Here is a 16,070-nt window from a genome sequence, read left to right as displayed (position 1 = left end):
ATCAGAGAGCCGGAGAAGCACAGATCCCTGGGTTCTTTACTCTCGTCATGCCGTCCCCCTCCTTTGCCTGCCTAGTTTTTCTTTTTTTTTTTTTTTTTTTTCTTTTTTGAGATGGAGTTTTGCTCTTGTCGCACAGGCTGGAGTGCAATGGCACGATCTCAGCTCACTACAACCTCTGCCTCCCGAGTTCAAGCAATTCTCCTGCCTCAGCCTCCCGAGCAGCTGGGATTACAGGCGCCCGCCACCATGCCCGGCCTTTTTTTTTTTTTTTTGCATTTTTAGTAGAGACTGGGTTTCACCATGTTGGCCAGACTGGTCTGGAACTCCTGACCTCAGGTGATTCACCCACCTCAGTCTCCCAAAGTGTTGGGATTACAGGCGTGAACCACCACGCCCAGCCTGCCTGCTTAGTTTCTGGCCCTCACTTAGCTTTGCGAGGCTGGGAGCAGCACTTCAGGAGGCAGAGGAAGGGGACAAATGTTCAGACTGAGGAATACCATACTAAGTGTACAGACATACATTTGGACACTGTTCTGAAAGACATACAAACATGGAAGCTCTGGGACAAAGGTCTTTCCTTAGCCCCACCCCCCAGGCAGCCCTCATGTCCTTCCAGTCTTCGTTTTGCTGCCTGATGGAGAAGCAGAGATTTAGGGGGTGGGGCTGGAGGAACAGCCAGTGCCACTTATTCCTCTGAAGCAGGTGGCCTCAGGCCCGCCTCTGCCTTTCCCCGGCTGCTTGGGTCATGTCTCTGCACCGGTGTGAGGCTGAGTGGCCCGGGGCCCACCTTGCTGTGCAGGGTTCGCTATCAGGTAAGAACACAAGCTCTCCCGCTTAGATTCAAAAATCCCAAATGTGTCAGGCAGGAAGAGCGTGAGCTTGGACAAGTTTCCTACCTTCCCTGTGCCTCAGCAGTCAAATGGGAATAATACAGGGCGGTGATGAGTTTAGATGGGCCCAGAACAAGCACTTGTGTGAGCTGTCATACCTTTATCCTTGTTGATGCCTTAAAGAGACTCCCAAGGGAGAAGAGTCACTATGCAAGGGAATGGGATTCAGGGAAAAGGGACACTGGCTGCTTGTTTCCAGGACACTCTGGAAGCACCTGCCACGAGAACTGTCTGTCAGCACTAGACACCCTGGTGTCTCTCGGTAGTCTCTGCAGGACCATGGGCCAAATCGGGGGAAAGACCTGGTTTACTCTGGCCACCCCTACTTACTGAGGCAAATACACCAAAGTCCTGTCCTGGCTTCCTTCATGCCCTTCCCTCAGTTATGCTTTGAGCATTTACTTTTTATGGGAGGAGGAGACCAAACAGATACTGATATAAATACTCCCCCAGATTTTATTGAGTTGGATAGAAAGGATCTGTCTGGCCATATCCACTTGGGATGAGGGAGAAGGGGAGCAGGATGAGCTCTGATACGGATTCTTCAGGATTTGCCAGCAGTCTCAGCCTGGAGGAAGCCAGACGTTAGGATCTAAGTCTGGAAGGGGAGATCTGCTGGTGTGAACTCAGGGCCACAGAAAATGGGGTCCAAGCCTTGGTGTGGACCCTGTGCTGGGCTGCAGCAGGTATGCCCTCCCCTCAGGACACCTTCCTAAACAAAGGTGAGCAGGTGCGTGTCCCCCAGGGTGCTGGGCACAGGCGTCTCCAGCACAAACGTCTCGTAGGAAGAACAGATGTGTTACCACTCCACGGTCTAAACCTGAGGGAGAGCGGAGGAGGAGGAGCTGCAGATGTGATGCTAGTGAGAGAGAAGGTGCGGAAAACGGGTTGGCTGGGTTCTCCCCCAGCTCCTCCTCATGAAAAGAAAGAAAAAGAGGCTAGGGGTCCCCCAAAGCCAAATAAGCTCATGATCAGCTCATCCTTGCTGAGGCCAGGGAAGGCTGGAGAGTGAAGCTGCCATGCGGATGGTCTGAGCCACATGCAGAGAGGAGGAGCGGAGGGGAGGAGCGGGCAGCTGGCCTGGCTAGCTAGCGGGGTGGAGGGGCGAGGCCGGGGCCAGCTTACCCTGAAAATCCCCCTCACACGTATCCAAAACTGCGCCATTCATGTCACACAGCTGCAAGAACACAATGATAGGATTCGGAGAAAGGAATCAACACGACAAAACATGAACGTCACACATACACACACACACACACGCACACGCACACACACACACAAAAAGCTATGCCAATATCACAGTCCCAGGCAGGCCACACCAAACCACGATGGATTCTACACTGGCTGAGACCTGAACGTACAGGACAAAACAGTCTGCTGCCAAAAGGACATTAAAACAGGGTCCGCATTAAAACAGGGCGAGGGACGTTATGAATCCTGAAGGTCAGGAGTTCTTCAACCTGCGAGATGGAACGTGAACCACTCCGCTTCTCAGAGCCCTCAGAAGGCACTGTCCTCCCGGGCCTTCTCTTGCCCACTTTTGTTCCCCAATTTCTCCTCTCCTTCTGCTCTTTTCTGCTTCTCCATTGATATCTTCTGTTCATTCTTTTTTTTTTTTTTTTGGAGACAGAGTCTCTCTCTGTCGCCAGGCTGGGGTGCAGTGGCGTGATCTCGGGTCACTGCAACCTCCACCTCCCAGGTTCAAGCGATTCTCCTGCCTCAGCCTTCCAAGTAGCTGGGACTACAGTACAGGCACGTGCCACCACGCCTAATTCTCCAAGGCCTCCCAAATCTCTGGGATTGCAGGCGTGAGCCACCGCGTCCAGCCATCTTCTGCTTATTCTATTGCTTATGTATTGACACTACCTTGTGTCCCTTCCCTGGGGTGGCTGGAAGAGTCAGCAGATGTGACACATTGGGAGGAGTGGCCCTGGAGACCTGGTGACCTTCAGCCCCTCTACAGCTGTGACCTTCCCCGAGGGCAGCAAGCGTGTGCCCGCCCATCATGGGCTCCTTCAGGAGACAACGCCTCAGCACCAAGACCCACCAAGATGGGAGGGGTGCTCACTACATTTTCCAGGGAGAAATTTGCTTAATTTCTAATAAGCCTCGGGGTAGATGACAGCAGCTGCACCTTCAACATTAATTACATCCAACAATAAAGAAGCCAAATCACCAGATGGCTCTTCCCTGTAATATTTAAATCTGACCCAGCACACAGTTGCAAATTGGACTAGCCTTTTTTTTTTATTTTTTTTTTTTGGAGAGGGATCCTCGCTCTGTCGCCCAGGCTGGAGTGCAGTGGCCGGATCTCAGCTCACTGCAAGCTCCGCCTCCCGGGTTTACGCCATTCTCCTGCCTCAGCCTCCCGAGTAGCTGGGACTACAGGCGCCCGCCACCTCGCCCGGCTGGACTAGCCTTTTCAAAGGCAGCATGGAGCTGAACCCCACAGGGTCACTGCTTCCGTCTAAACACAGAAGAAATAAATCACTCTTTTGGAGAAGGACGTGGAGGGAAAAGTACACGATCCGTGAAAAGTCCCAGTGCACCCTAGGACAGCACTGTTCTCTGAAATGAGTGAGTGGGTGTGTGGTGTGTGGTGTGTGGTGTGTGTTCCAACCCAAGCTGCTTCACCTTCTGCTACTTGGGACAACACTAGGCACACATATGCTCCAGCTCACCGCCACGCTACTGCACTTTACTAAGTGGGTTGGCTCTAGCCCAAGACACAGCTCAACCCCTGTGCCTGTCTCCCTGAACAAGGAAAACGCTCAAATGACTTTCAGCAGCCACCACAAATATGCCCCTGACTTTATAATCTTATGTGGCTGAAGTGTCTGGGGAGACGTTCCAAATACGTCCCGTTCCTTCCAGCCAATGAACGGTTTTGGCTAAACGTGGTGTGTGTTTGTGATTTTGTGCTTACAGATTTTTCTGGGGGAAGAGAGTTATCTTTGTTTCTAAATTTAAATCCAAACTAAATTAAGTCGTTGTGGGTTCGTCCAATTAGCTCCTCGGGGAATTGGCCGGGGAGGGGAGCCTGGGGGAGGGGAACGGAGCCATGCAGGTTTTCTGAAATTCACCCTTCTCTAAATGTCTATCTAGAAGTGTATTTTTCTAGCAAGGTTTACTTTACTAATAGTGAAAAACATCTTTGGTTCTTAGCCCATTCTCCAGATAAGCATTTATACCTGGAGCTTGGGCTCTATCCAGGGAATACCTGAGTTTTGATGCCGTTTTGTGATCATAACCAGCTTCCAGCCTCTCCTGAGGCCCCACTCCAAATGACTCAGTGTCTTCAACCCCCAATGTTAAGAGCAAAAACAGAACTCCAGGCTGGTGGGCTTACACTGAGAGAGATCCCATAAAAAGCCCCCGTTTGGGACACGTGGATTCCAGGGTTGCTGTCCATTGGTGGGCTTCTAAGGAGATCTCAGGAGCTACCCCTGGTGCCAGCCCAGTCATCTCAAAGCACACAGGAATTTGTTCCCTGGCAGTGACACTAGCAATCCCTCCCCTAGGTACATTTCACCAAAGTTCATAAAAAGAAAGGTGAGGAAGCCTGTGGCTTGGTTACCTGTAGACATGCTTTCCCCGGGGGACATGCCATCTAGCACGGGGGGCTCCGTGGACTGTGGACTAGAGGCCGAGAGGTTGACTGTGGGAGGCTGAGGAGGCGGCAGAGTAGGTCTCTGTCGGGGCTTAGGGGTGGGCCGCGATTTGCTCAAAGTGCTTGTAAAGACAGAAGGAGAGGCCAGGGGAGGAGCTGAAGCTGGGGAGAGCTGGCCCGAGGCCAAGGAGTACCCCTGAGGGTAGCTCAGTCCATAGGGCGACGGGGTGCTGGGCGGGGTGGGGGACAGGCTGACTGGGGACGGCTGGCCAGCAGACTGGTCTGCCACAGCCCCCGGCTGGCCAAAGGGGACCTTGGGTGGAATCGGTGCCAGCTTCTTTGAAACTGAAAGAGAAAACACAACAACAAAACACAAAGTTGTTAAATGAAGCCACGGTGGAGCCTGTTCACACATCCTTCAGCGTTCAAAGCTGTCCCCACCTCCTGCCCCTCGCCACCCACCCACACCTCCCTGCCCTGCCCCCTGGCCTCTCGCCATATTGAGAGCACCCAATACAAGTTTTAAAAATTAACCTAGAGTTGCAAGTTTTCCTATCTTCCCATCTGTTAACTAATTTCTCCTCCTCTTTTCTGGATTTCTGCCCTGATCTACACATGCACGCCCAGCCAAACTAGAGAACCAATTTCCCATCCACAGGAGTGGGCTGCCTTCCCAGTGGTGAGACGTATCGCTGCTACACTCAGAGCAAGAGTGAGTCAGCGGGGCAGGGTTCAGCAGAGGATGACTCCAGTTCAATCTGCTGTAATGGACAGTGGAGCCCTGACCCAGGGGCAGGTCCTCGGGATGGAAAATTGACTTTTGGCTGAACCTGTCCAGTGGTTTCTGGCTCCCCTAACAATGATAGGTGAGCAAATCCTCCAGCCACACAACCCCTGTTCCTCCATTACTTTATATGCTGTGCCTCAATCCTGCATCCTTGCTGCTGAGGCTTTCTTCTCATTCTTGTTCTTTTCTTTCAGAATTGTACCCTCCGGTCTGTGGATTGACTGCATTTTTCGTTGTGGGTTTTTTTTTTTTTTTTTTTTTTGACGTAGTTTTGCTCTTGTTGCCACAGGCTGGAGTGCAATGGCATGATCTCCACTCACCACAACCTCCGCCTCCCGGGTTCAAGCAATTCTCCTGCCTCAGCCTCCCGAGCAGCTGGGATTACAGGCGCCCGCCACCACACCCGGCTAATTTTGTGTTTTTAGTAGACACAGGGTTTCTCCATGTTGGTCAGGTTGGTCTTGAACTCCCAACCTCAGGTGATCTGCCCGCCTCCGCCTCCCAAAAGTGCTGGGATTACAGACATGAGTTACCGCGCCCGGCCAATCGATTGCATTTTTCAAAGCACATCACTGTCCTGACCCCCTTTGCCTTACCTTCATTTCCCTTTTCCCAATCACCCTATAGGATGACAAATCCATTATACCTTTAATTGAAAATGAATTGGTAAAGACAACAAATTCAAACGTCCAGGAGATACTTGATGGGCAAATATCTTTGAGACAGTGATCACTAACCTGTTAGGCTTAAGTGAGGACTGGCTGTGTGCGGGTCTGATTCCTTTTTTTTTGAGACGGAGTCTCGCTCTGTCGCCCAGTCTGGAGTGCAGTGGCGCAATCTCGGCTCACTGCAAGCTCCACCTCCCGGGTTCCCGCCATTCTCCTGCCTCAGCCTCCCAAGTAGCTGGGACTACAGGCGCCTGCCGCCACACCTGGCTAGTTTTTTGCATTTTTTTTTTTTAGTAGAGATGGGGTTTCACTGTGTTTGCCAGGATGGTCTCGATCTCCTGACCTCGTGATCCGCCCGCCTCGGCCTCCCAAAGTGCTGGGATTACAGGCGTGAGCCACCACGCCCGGCCCCAATTTCACTTTTCAACTCTACTTCCTGAGTATAGGGGAAGTGTTTCCAGCAACTGCTACTGCAGCTCATGGCAGCCATGTGGTCATGGGTGACAGACGCAGGGGTACCCCTGGATGAGAAGCAGGTGGAGACCCTAGGTATCGATGCTCGCACATGCCTTCTCACGAAGGACCTGGGAGACGGAGGATGCATCACCATGTCTGTGATGACATTTACCACTTCCGGTGGCGACAGGAATAGGATGTGAAATTGTAGGCACGCTGTCAAAAGACTGAGGTGTGAAAAAAAAAATTTTTTTTTTAAAAACACCTGCTAAGTGTGCCATGTGTGGGCATGATGGGGAGTAGAGAAGAAATGTATACCTTTCAAAAGATGGGTCCGAGCTATTGAAGGTCACTTGGGAAAAGGGACCTGAGTCGCTCTAGGCTACACTGCATGCACAGGTCCAGTGTGCTGCACAAACGAAAAGGATCAACCTGTCGCTGGCGTTAGGAGGTTGGTTGGCTGCTACAGGAGCCCTGGCTCTCCCACTGGATAAGACAATGACTTAGCCACCACCCCTGTATTGTAGTGCTGCAGGGCAAGTTAAAAGGTTTTTTTTTTTTTTTTTTTTTTTTTTTGTAGATAGAGTTTCGCTTTGCTGCCCAGGCTAGAAGGCAGTGGCACAGTCTTGGCTCACTGCAACCTCCGCCTCCCAGGTTCAAGCAATTCTTGTGCCTCAGCCTCCTGAGCAGCTGGGATTACAGGTGCCCGCCACCATGCCCAGCTGACTTTTTTATGTTTTAGTAGAGACGGGTTTCACCATGTTGTCCAGGCTGGTCTCAAACTCCTGAGCTCAGGCAATCTGCCCATCTCAGCCTCCCAAAATGCTAGGATTACAGGCATGAGCGACTGTGTCCAGCCAATTAAAGGACTCTAAAACAAAGACGTGCCCAGCTGGGTGCGGTGGCTCACGCCTATAATCCCAGCACTTTGGGAGGCCGAGGCGGGCGGATCACCTGGGGTCAAGAGTTCGAGACCAGCCTGACCAACATGGTGAAACCGCATCTCCACTAAAAACACAAAAATTAGCCAGGTGTGGTGGCAGGCGCCTGTAATTCCAGCTACTCGGGAGGCTGAGGCAGGAGAATCGCTTGAACCCAGGAGGCGGAGGTTGCAGTGAGCTGAGATCGGGCCATTGCACTCCAGCCTGGGGGGCAAGAGGGGAAACCCAATCTAAAAAAAAAAAAAAAAAAAAAAGACATGCCCAAGAATATGGTATCTAGACCAAGGAGAAACCACTGGTGCTGGAGAAATGCTCTGAAATGCTGAAATCTTGTGCTGCCACTTTGGCCCAACTCTTATCAACCTTCACCATGTCGTTTCTGCTGGGCCACCCGTCCTAACTCCTGAGTCTAGAAAGCATGCTCCCAGGTATCCTCACTGCACCCTGAGTGTCTCCCAGCACAGTGCCAACACCTTTGCCTTCGCATTGTCTTTCTCTCTGGAAAGCACAGAGCTCTGTACATAGCAGGACTTAACACATTTGTGTAGAATGCAGAAGGAATGAGTAGAGATCAAATAAGATCCATGGGCTTGAGGGCAGACAAAGAGAATGAAACTGCCCCTGCAGATGGGAACTAAGGGGGCTGGAAAAAGGCCTGTCATGAAGGCACGTGTGGATGAGCTAAACCCGGCCCTATTCGACAAATCCGGGAGTTAAAAGCCGCTCCCACAAGTGCGAGTGGTCTGAATTTAGAACACACACGATGATGTATTATTTCAGACGAGTGAAAGACTTTGCAAAGAGATGACACAGGTAAGAACGAACCAAAAAGGTTCAGATACATACGCTCAGTACAGCTCCCCATTTATGAAATGTCACACGGAGCAGACCTTTAGCTTGTGGGAGCAATTCTCTAAAGAGATAATAACTGGTCAGTGTGGGCATTCTCGGGCCTTCCACAGCAGAAGTATTCAGAGTTGAGACTCAGGTACTATAGAAGCTATCCTGACTCCCTCCCATCACCTTGTATGAGTGATCTAGGGGCAGGCAGCTGTGCAAGGCTGCCTTGGGGGAAAGGAGGCTTCTGTAGATGACCCTATACAGCTTTTCAAATGACAGAGGTAGGGCCTGGCAGGTCTCTGGAAAACACACATCATTGTGGACAACGAATTTGGCCCTGGTGACATCATTTGATGTATGGGAAGCACTGTCCTCTATATGCCCCTAATGAGCCCACCTGTCCAATGAGTAAACTGAGGAATAATAGAGAGAGGATCCCTTTTAACTTCCAAAGCTCTAATGCCCAGATGGGAATTAGTCACTAAACCACGCAGTTTTTCAATATCCAAGTTAATAGAGGAAAAGGAGTCTTCAGGGAATGCCACAGCCACCTCCGGCCTGAGACCAAGGAGAAGGGAAGCAGGGCCATACCTTTCCGGAGGGTGTGAGGACTCTGGTCTGCAGGCGGCTGGCTGGGGCTGGGGCTGGTGCCTGGCTGAGCTCCTGGTTGAGCTCCTGGTTGAGTCCCTGCACAGGCTGTCCCTTGGCTGGAGCCTGGACTTCCTTTCTGTGCAGACCCTGGAGAAAGTTCCTTGCTTTTTGTTGTGCTGAAATGAAAGCATATGAGACAAAAGAGAAGCTCTGAACTCAGTGAGTTGCAGCACCAGCCTTGCCAATGGCCACCCTGTGTGTGCTTCTGGGCCCTGTGCAAGTAAGTTCAGCTCTGGTGTCTCAATCCCTTCCTAAAGCCTTCGCAGATGCACCGTGGGGTGACTGTCCTTTCAGGAGCTCTGACGGCCTGGGTTCCGCCCCCATCTCTGTGGCACTTGGCACTCACTGCCAACGCCCTTTTCATGCCTCTGCCCTCCTCTATTCAAGGAGATCGTGAGCAACGTGAGGGCAGGGGCCTGAGCGCCTCCACTGTATCCTGCCATCAACCCGGGAATTCTAGAACATTCTCAAACTGGGACACCAAAGTGGTTTTCCTACTATAGCCAAGAGGACTTCTTAGGGCCACTATGCCCAACGAGTGCTGATGACACGGACTCCTGCTGCCAAGCTTGTGAGCCAGTTCTGCAGCTGTTGGCCCTGAGCCTCTAGCCACCTCACAAGACAGGAGGTATTCTAGGACTCATCCTCAAACTGAATACCCATTCCAGCAGAGGCTAGCGTGGACAGCGATCCACGCCATGCCCTGAAATGGGAGCCAGTTCGAGTCCCAGTCCCAGGCTTCGAGAGAGGTGAAGGTCGATGGCAGTGAGGGCTCTGGTCTCTGACCCCTGGAATTGACAACGAGGCACCCTAGGCCACCAGCTCCTAAAGAGGATTCATCGTTACTGCAAGGCTGTTCCTCAGCCTTCTCCTAAGGATGAAGCGTGTATTAGAAGACACCTCACTCCACACCACAGACCAGGGATTTGCCCTCCTGACACACTGACGGTAGATATGACTCATTGATCTCCATACTTTCCCCACAGTGTTCTCAATCCTTTCCAAGAAAATCCTCCCGGTGGCCTTTAGTGAATCAGGGGAGATGCCCCAGCGTTGGGAGCTATCTGCCATCCTTGCTAGAACCTGCCTAGATTCTGATGCCCATAGGTAGGGCGTGAAGAGTCTGGGAACCGAAATCCTCTGCAATGGCTGTTTCTATCCCACAAAAGCAGGCGCAACCCGGGCCGGGTGCGGTGGCTCACACCTGTAATCCCAGCACTTTGAGCACTTTGGGAGGCCGAGGCAGGCGGGTCACCTGAGGTCAGGAGTTTGAGACCAGCCTGGCCAACATGGTGAAACCCCGTCTCCACTAAAAATACAAAAATTAGCCAGGTGTGGTGACACGTGCCTGTAATCCCAGCCACTTGGGAGGCTGAGGCAGGAGGATGGCTTGAACCCAGGAGACGGAGGTTGCAGTGAGCTGAGATTGCGCCACTGTACTCCAGCCTGGGCAACAGAGCGAGACCCTGTCAAAAAAACAAAAAAAAAAAAAAAAAAGGCGGGCACAGCCTGTTTCTTTCCTAAACTGATCTAGAAACTCCAAGTGTTAATTTGGAGAAAATTCCAATAGGAACAGAGCATTCTTGTCCACTGAGGTGAGAAAGACTGGGAGCAGGGAGCTGGGCCAGAGAAGCCCAAAGCGTCAAAACACAGATTGTCTTCCTCATGCAAATAAATAAAGGAAAAATCCCATTTAATGTGGAGGCACATTCTCTCCCACTTGGGATGAGTCTTACACACTAAACCTAATTCCCCAAGGGGCAAAAACCATTTTATTCAGAGGAACCAAAAGAGCAATAATTCCTTTCTCTATTCTGTTAATGAAAAACAGAAACAGAAAACCCTTGCCTCACTCAGGCTGGACAAGGACCGCAGGCTCCAGGTTACCAGGTACCTGGACATCAATGCCAAATATCTACCTACCCTTCCATCCATCTCTGCCACTGCCAAGAGGAAGGCCAATTAACCAACCAAAAACATCTCATAACCAGCAAACCAAAAAACTGCTTCTTGTGAGTGGGTAGACTCTTCTTCCTTCCTTTGCACACACATCTATCCAAGGATCTAGGAATGAGCTCTTCCTTCTGTTCTCTGCCACTGGACACACAGGTTTTTTTTTTTTGTTTTTTGTTTTTTGTTTTTTTTTTCCTCTGGATACAGAGTCTCGCTCTATCACCAGGCTGGAGTGCAGTGGCGCAATCTCGGCTCATTGCACCCTCCGCTTCTCAGGTTCAAGTTATTCTCCTGCCTCAGCCTCCCGAGTAGCTGGGATTACAGATGCACGCCACCACACTCAGCTAATTTTTGTATTTTTAGTCGAGGTGGGGTTTCATCATGTTGGCCAGGATGGCCTCGATCTCCTGACCTTGGAATCCACCTGCCTCGGCCACCCAAAGTGCTGGGATTACAGGCGTGAGCTACCACGCTTGGCCCGAACACACTTTCTCCAGCACAGAAACAAGTATTGACCTACTTAGTCTTGTCCTCTCTCTCCAGCAGAGGTATAGCTGACCCAATGGGGAGAGGTGGGATGTAGGGTGGCTATTAGGGATACTACATGACCAAGACACGCTTAAGGCACGTTTGAGGGCAAGTTAGCGCTGAAGCAGCATGACTCAGCCTGTGAGCTTGGTGTCAAGAAGCAGGAAGGAGAATTTTGGGGTTAGCATTCATGCTAAGCAGTTGGGCAGGAGGTGGAGGCAGAGCCTGGCTGGACAGAGCCAGGGAAAGAACTGCAGGCAGGGTCTGGAGTAGGGAGTGGGAAGGTGGGAACCAGTTAGAGGGAAGGAAGGGCCTGCCATCCTCAGGGCAGGAGGAGCCAGAAAGAGAATCCGGTCACTCAAGGGAACATCATCTGGGTTGCAAACATCCAGGAAACAGACAACACAACAAACCAAAACAACACAAACAATGGACCACCTGTTTGTACTGGGAGAAATCCATGCAGGGAGAGAAGAAAAAGTGGTATAAAACAACAACGACAAAAGGAACACTAACATCCAAAGAAAAGTTACAAAACCGGTCAGCCTGGGCAAAGACATTTGGCCACAGAGCAATGTGAGTGACCTTTAAAATAATCTAAACCAGAGGGTGCCATTCCCTGCCCACAAGTGACTCTGCAAGGCCACCCATCGAGAATGTTCCTGGAATGCCTTCAGAGCCTGGGGGGAATCCATCTTCAAGGAGCATTTTTAAGAAATATTATTTATATGCCAAATACCATATGGCACTGAGTCCCCTTTCTAAGATGGGAAACTAGGATGGAGTCGATGAGTGTCCAAAAAGGAAACGGTCCCAGCCCATTTCCTGCCTGTGTCTGTGTCCTCCTGGTCGGCCTCACCTGGCCCACCACTCTCCGGCTCTGCTTTGCAGTGAACTCGCTGTGCCTGCTTCTGCATCTCTCAGGTCCATCTGTGGCCTAGCAAGTGCACAACCAGGACGGAGCATCCTCTGAGTTGAAGTCTTCAACAGCAACCCAGCATGTACAGGGTCAGGTGCCCCCTCCTATGCTCTAAGACTATTTATCCCCCTGTCCCTTTGTCATTTCCTGGTTTCACAGTGAAAATACTTTTTTTTTTTTTTTTTGACACAGAGTCTTGCTCTGTTGCCCAGGCTGGAGTGCAATGGTGCCATCTCGGCTCACTGCAACCTCCACCTCCTGGGTTCAAGTGATTCTCCTGCCTCAGCCTCCTGAGTAGCAGGGACTATAGACATATGCCACCACACTCAGCTAATTTTTGTATTTTTAGTAGAGATGAGATTTCACCATGTTGGCCAGGCTGGTCTCAAACTTCTGACCTCAGGTGATCCGCCCATCTCAGCCTCCCAAAGTGCTGGGATTACAGGTGGGAGCCACCCTGCCCAGTTGTGAAAATATTTTTTACCCATTAAACAAAATGAAACAAAACTAAAAAGCCTGGAAGCCTCTGATGTAGGGGATTGGTGTGGGTGTGGGTGTGTGTTTGTGTACTGGTGGTGATGGTGTGTGAGGATGTGTGTCTATGTGTACGCATGTGTGTTCGGAGAAAGATTTGAGTTAGAAGATTCAGCTTCCCAAAGTCTCCAAAACTTTTCTGGCAGCGGTCATGGAAGAATGCCATGCCCTCTAACAGGAGACACAGTGGCATCTGATTTCATGTTGCTTTTCCGGTGTTCTAAATTGCTGTTTGAGAAAAGATAGAGACAAACAGCAAAGTTGTTTCAAAGTGGGTGCAATTCTCACTTCCAGAATCTGCCTCCCCCATCATGCCCTTTTCAAGGAAGGGCCAGGTACTGTCTCCTCCCCTGCCACCCTGGGGATGCATAACCAAGTGCTGTCATTATTTGTCAGGGCCTGTTTGCTCACTTTCGGAACGTGAACTTTTTAAGGGCAGCAATCATGTCTTTTTACCTTTGAAAAGAGAAAGTTCTCAGTGAATGTTCATCAAGCTAGCCATGGAATGCTTTCCTGCCTTTTTCCTTCCCCTAAAATAATGGCAATTCAAGCATGTGGCAAGCTGTGAAGCTCATCAGGCGCAGTATGACCACCACCTCCATTCCTTCCCTGACTTGCACCCATTTTAGCAGCACAAAAAGAAAAAAAAAAAATTGGCTGCTATGACTATAAAGAGGCGGAGGAGAAACACAGAAATTGTAAACTTTGAAATAGGATACAGTAGTCCCCCTTGCCCGTGGTTTTACAGTTTCAGTTACCTGTGGTCAACTGTGGCCCAAAAAATAGGTGTATACAGCTCAATAAAATATTTTCAGGCTGGGCATGGTGGCTCACGCTTGTAATCCCAGTACTTTGGGAGGCGAAGGCGCTGGATCACTTAAAGTCAGGAGTTCGAGACCAGACTAGCCAGCATAGTGAAACCCCATCGCTACTAAAAATACAAAAATTAGCCAGGCGTGGTGGCACATGCCTGTAATCCCAGCTACTCGGGAGGCTGAGGCAGGAGAATCACTTGAACCTGGGAGGCGGAGGTTGCAGTGAGTCGAGATTGTGCCACTGCACTCCAGCCTGGGTGACCAACCGAGACTCCATCTCAAAAAAAAAATTGAAAGACACCACATTCACATAATTTTATTACAGCATATGCTTATAATTCTTCTATTTTATTACTAGTTATTGCTCATGTCTTACTGTGCCTAATGTATAAATTAAACGTTATCATAGGTATGTGTGTGTAAGAAAAAAATAACACTATGTATAGGGTTCGGGACTATCAGCTGTTTCAGACGTGCGCTGGGGGTCTTGGCACGTATCCCCCACGGATATGGGGGACCACTGTAACGTCAAAGACAGAGGAAGGGGAAAACAGAGCGTTGGGGAACCTAAGACTCCTCACTCCGCCTTCGCAAGCTGCCACTTTCTGCTTGCTTGCGATGTTATGCTGGGGAAGCCTGGACGTCGTGTGATAATCCAGGCAGCCGTGGATGACTTACTTGGTACCAGCGCGATGCAGAAGCCAAACGTGAATGCTTAGAAATGGGGGCGGGGGGGGGGGGGGCGGGGGAAACGACGAAATCCAAGAGGCCTCCAGCGCGGCAAACCCAGACATCCCCTGCACCGCACACCAGCCCGCCCGGACGGCAGTGGTCGGCGCTTACCTGGTGCGCTCGGGCCCAGGCTGGAGGCCCAGGCCGGATGGAGAGAGCGCGGGGACCGCGGGGCTGTCCAGGGGCTGCTCCGGCAGCGGCGAAGGCAGGGGCGCGGCCAGCTCGGCAGGCGGGGCGGGAGGCTGCATGGAGGGCGGGGCGCAGGACGCTTTCCGACCGGCCGAGGAGCCTCTTCGGGCCACCCAGTTTGTGTCCATGACTCTCACGCCCATGCTGGCGAGGGACACAAAGACACCGCTTACCCACGCGTGACAGATGACAGGTGACAGGCTCCCTCCCCCACATTCAAGCAGGTCCGCGTTGGGAGAAGAGCAGCGCAGCGTTAGCACCCCGGGGGCCCGGGAAGCGATGCATTGGGGGCTGTGCTCCCAGCGCCCTGGCTGCTCCCGGAGGCCAAGACACAGCCCTGGGCAGCCCGGGCCTGGCAAGAGCGGCCCCCTCACTGAGGCAAGGAGCAGGGCACAGCCGGCAGCGCTGGCGACCACAAGCTGTGCTTCAACCCTCTGCCAAAGCCAGCTTAGGATGATGGCCCGGCAAGCTCCCTGGGTGTAAACTGCCAGCCTTCCTCACAGCGGTATGTGGCCTAACTGGGGGGCAGGGACACTCCTCCCAAGTGCAAGATGAGGTGGGAGGGGCAGCGAAGGGGGGAGCGTGGAACTGACAACAGGAGACATCTAAATATGCATCCTTCTTTTTGTAACTTGGAGTCTAGCCCCAGCTCCACCACTGCTGGGACCCTGGCCAGGTCACAGGTCTGCAGGCCACTCCCGCTTGTCTACACAGCAGGGAAGGGGCTGCTTGTGCCTATGGTCCCTCTGGGCTCTGATTCTATTTTAATGATGGGCACACAGCTTCGAATCAGTCGGCCAAGCAACCAGACGCGGCGCATTCACCCTCTGGTGGAACTCACTACGATGCATAGGTGGCTCAGCTGAAGAGACTGAGCATGGCCTCAGAGCTACCAGAGGATACCATACCTTTGGATTTTCCTAAGGCTGCAGGGACAGAAACATACAGATATTAGTTTCAAAAAATCTAGGCCTTCCTTTGGACATAAAGGTTGTCTTTCTGCAAGGGGTCTCTCTCCACGGTCCAGGGTCTTGGGGTGGGATTTGATTGTGCTATAAAATTAATACAATTTAGTTGGTCTCTCTGAAGTTGGTCTCTCCTATTTGTGTAAGTGCAAGTCATAGCCTACCATGCACACAGGTAAAGAGAGCAGTTGAAGAGTTGATATCGGTGTTGCATGGGGAAGAAAGAAGCAGAAGGGAGAAAGAAATGGGTAAAAGTATTCATCTGCTCACTTTTTTTTTTTTTTAATTTTACTTATTTATGGCCGGGTGTGGTGGCTCAAGCCTGTAATCCCAGCACTTTGGGAGGCCAAGGCGGGTGGATCGTGAGGTCAGGAGATCGAGACCATTCTGGCTAACATGGTGAAACCCCATCTCTACTAAAAATACAAAAAATTAGCTGGGCGTGGTGGCGGGCACCTGTAGTCCCAGCTATTTGGGAGGCTGAGGCAGAAGAATGGTGTGAACCCAGGAAGCGGAGCTTGCAATGAATCGAGATCGCACCACTGCACTCCAGCCTGGGCAACTGAGCGAGACTCCATCTCAAAAAAAAAAA

General features: G+C 51.4%; 1 protein-coding gene across 5 annotated transcripts in view; it reads right to left on the bottom strand.

Moving 5' to 3' along the window:
* ARHGAP44 (Rho GTPase activating protein 44) overlaps window positions 1–16,070 on the bottom strand; it is a 102,385-nt gene that overhangs the window by 2,425 nt on the left and 83,890 nt on the right. For 2 of the 5 annotated variants that reach the window (XM_023188090.2, XM_023188089.2), the window contains 4 exons: window positions 14,436–14,657; window positions 8,784–8,959; window positions 4,468–4,845; window positions 2,016–2,067 (listed from right to left, as the gene is read on the bottom strand). In XM_023188090.2, the coding sequence (XP_023043858.1) occupies window positions 2,060–2,067; window positions 4,468–4,845; window positions 8,784–8,959; window positions 14,436–14,657 (784 nt within the window). In that variant the 3' untranslated portion in view covers window positions 2,016–2,059. Of the gene's footprint in view, window positions 1–2,015; window positions 2,068–4,467; window positions 4,846–8,783; window positions 8,960–14,435; window positions 14,658–15,421; window positions 15,440–16,070 lie in introns of all 5 variants that reach the window. The other 3 variants (XM_023188088.2, XM_023188086.2, XM_023188087.2) reach the window with 3 other exon arrangements.

Source organism: Piliocolobus tephrosceles, chromosome 16 (genome assembly GCF_002776525.5).
Source record: "Piliocolobus tephrosceles isolate RC106 chromosome 16, ASM277652v3, whole genome shotgun sequence".
NCBI lineage: Eukaryota > Metazoa > Chordata > Mammalia > Primates > Cercopithecidae > Piliocolobus > Piliocolobus tephrosceles.
This window is presented reverse-complemented; position numbering and strand designations above follow the sequence as displayed.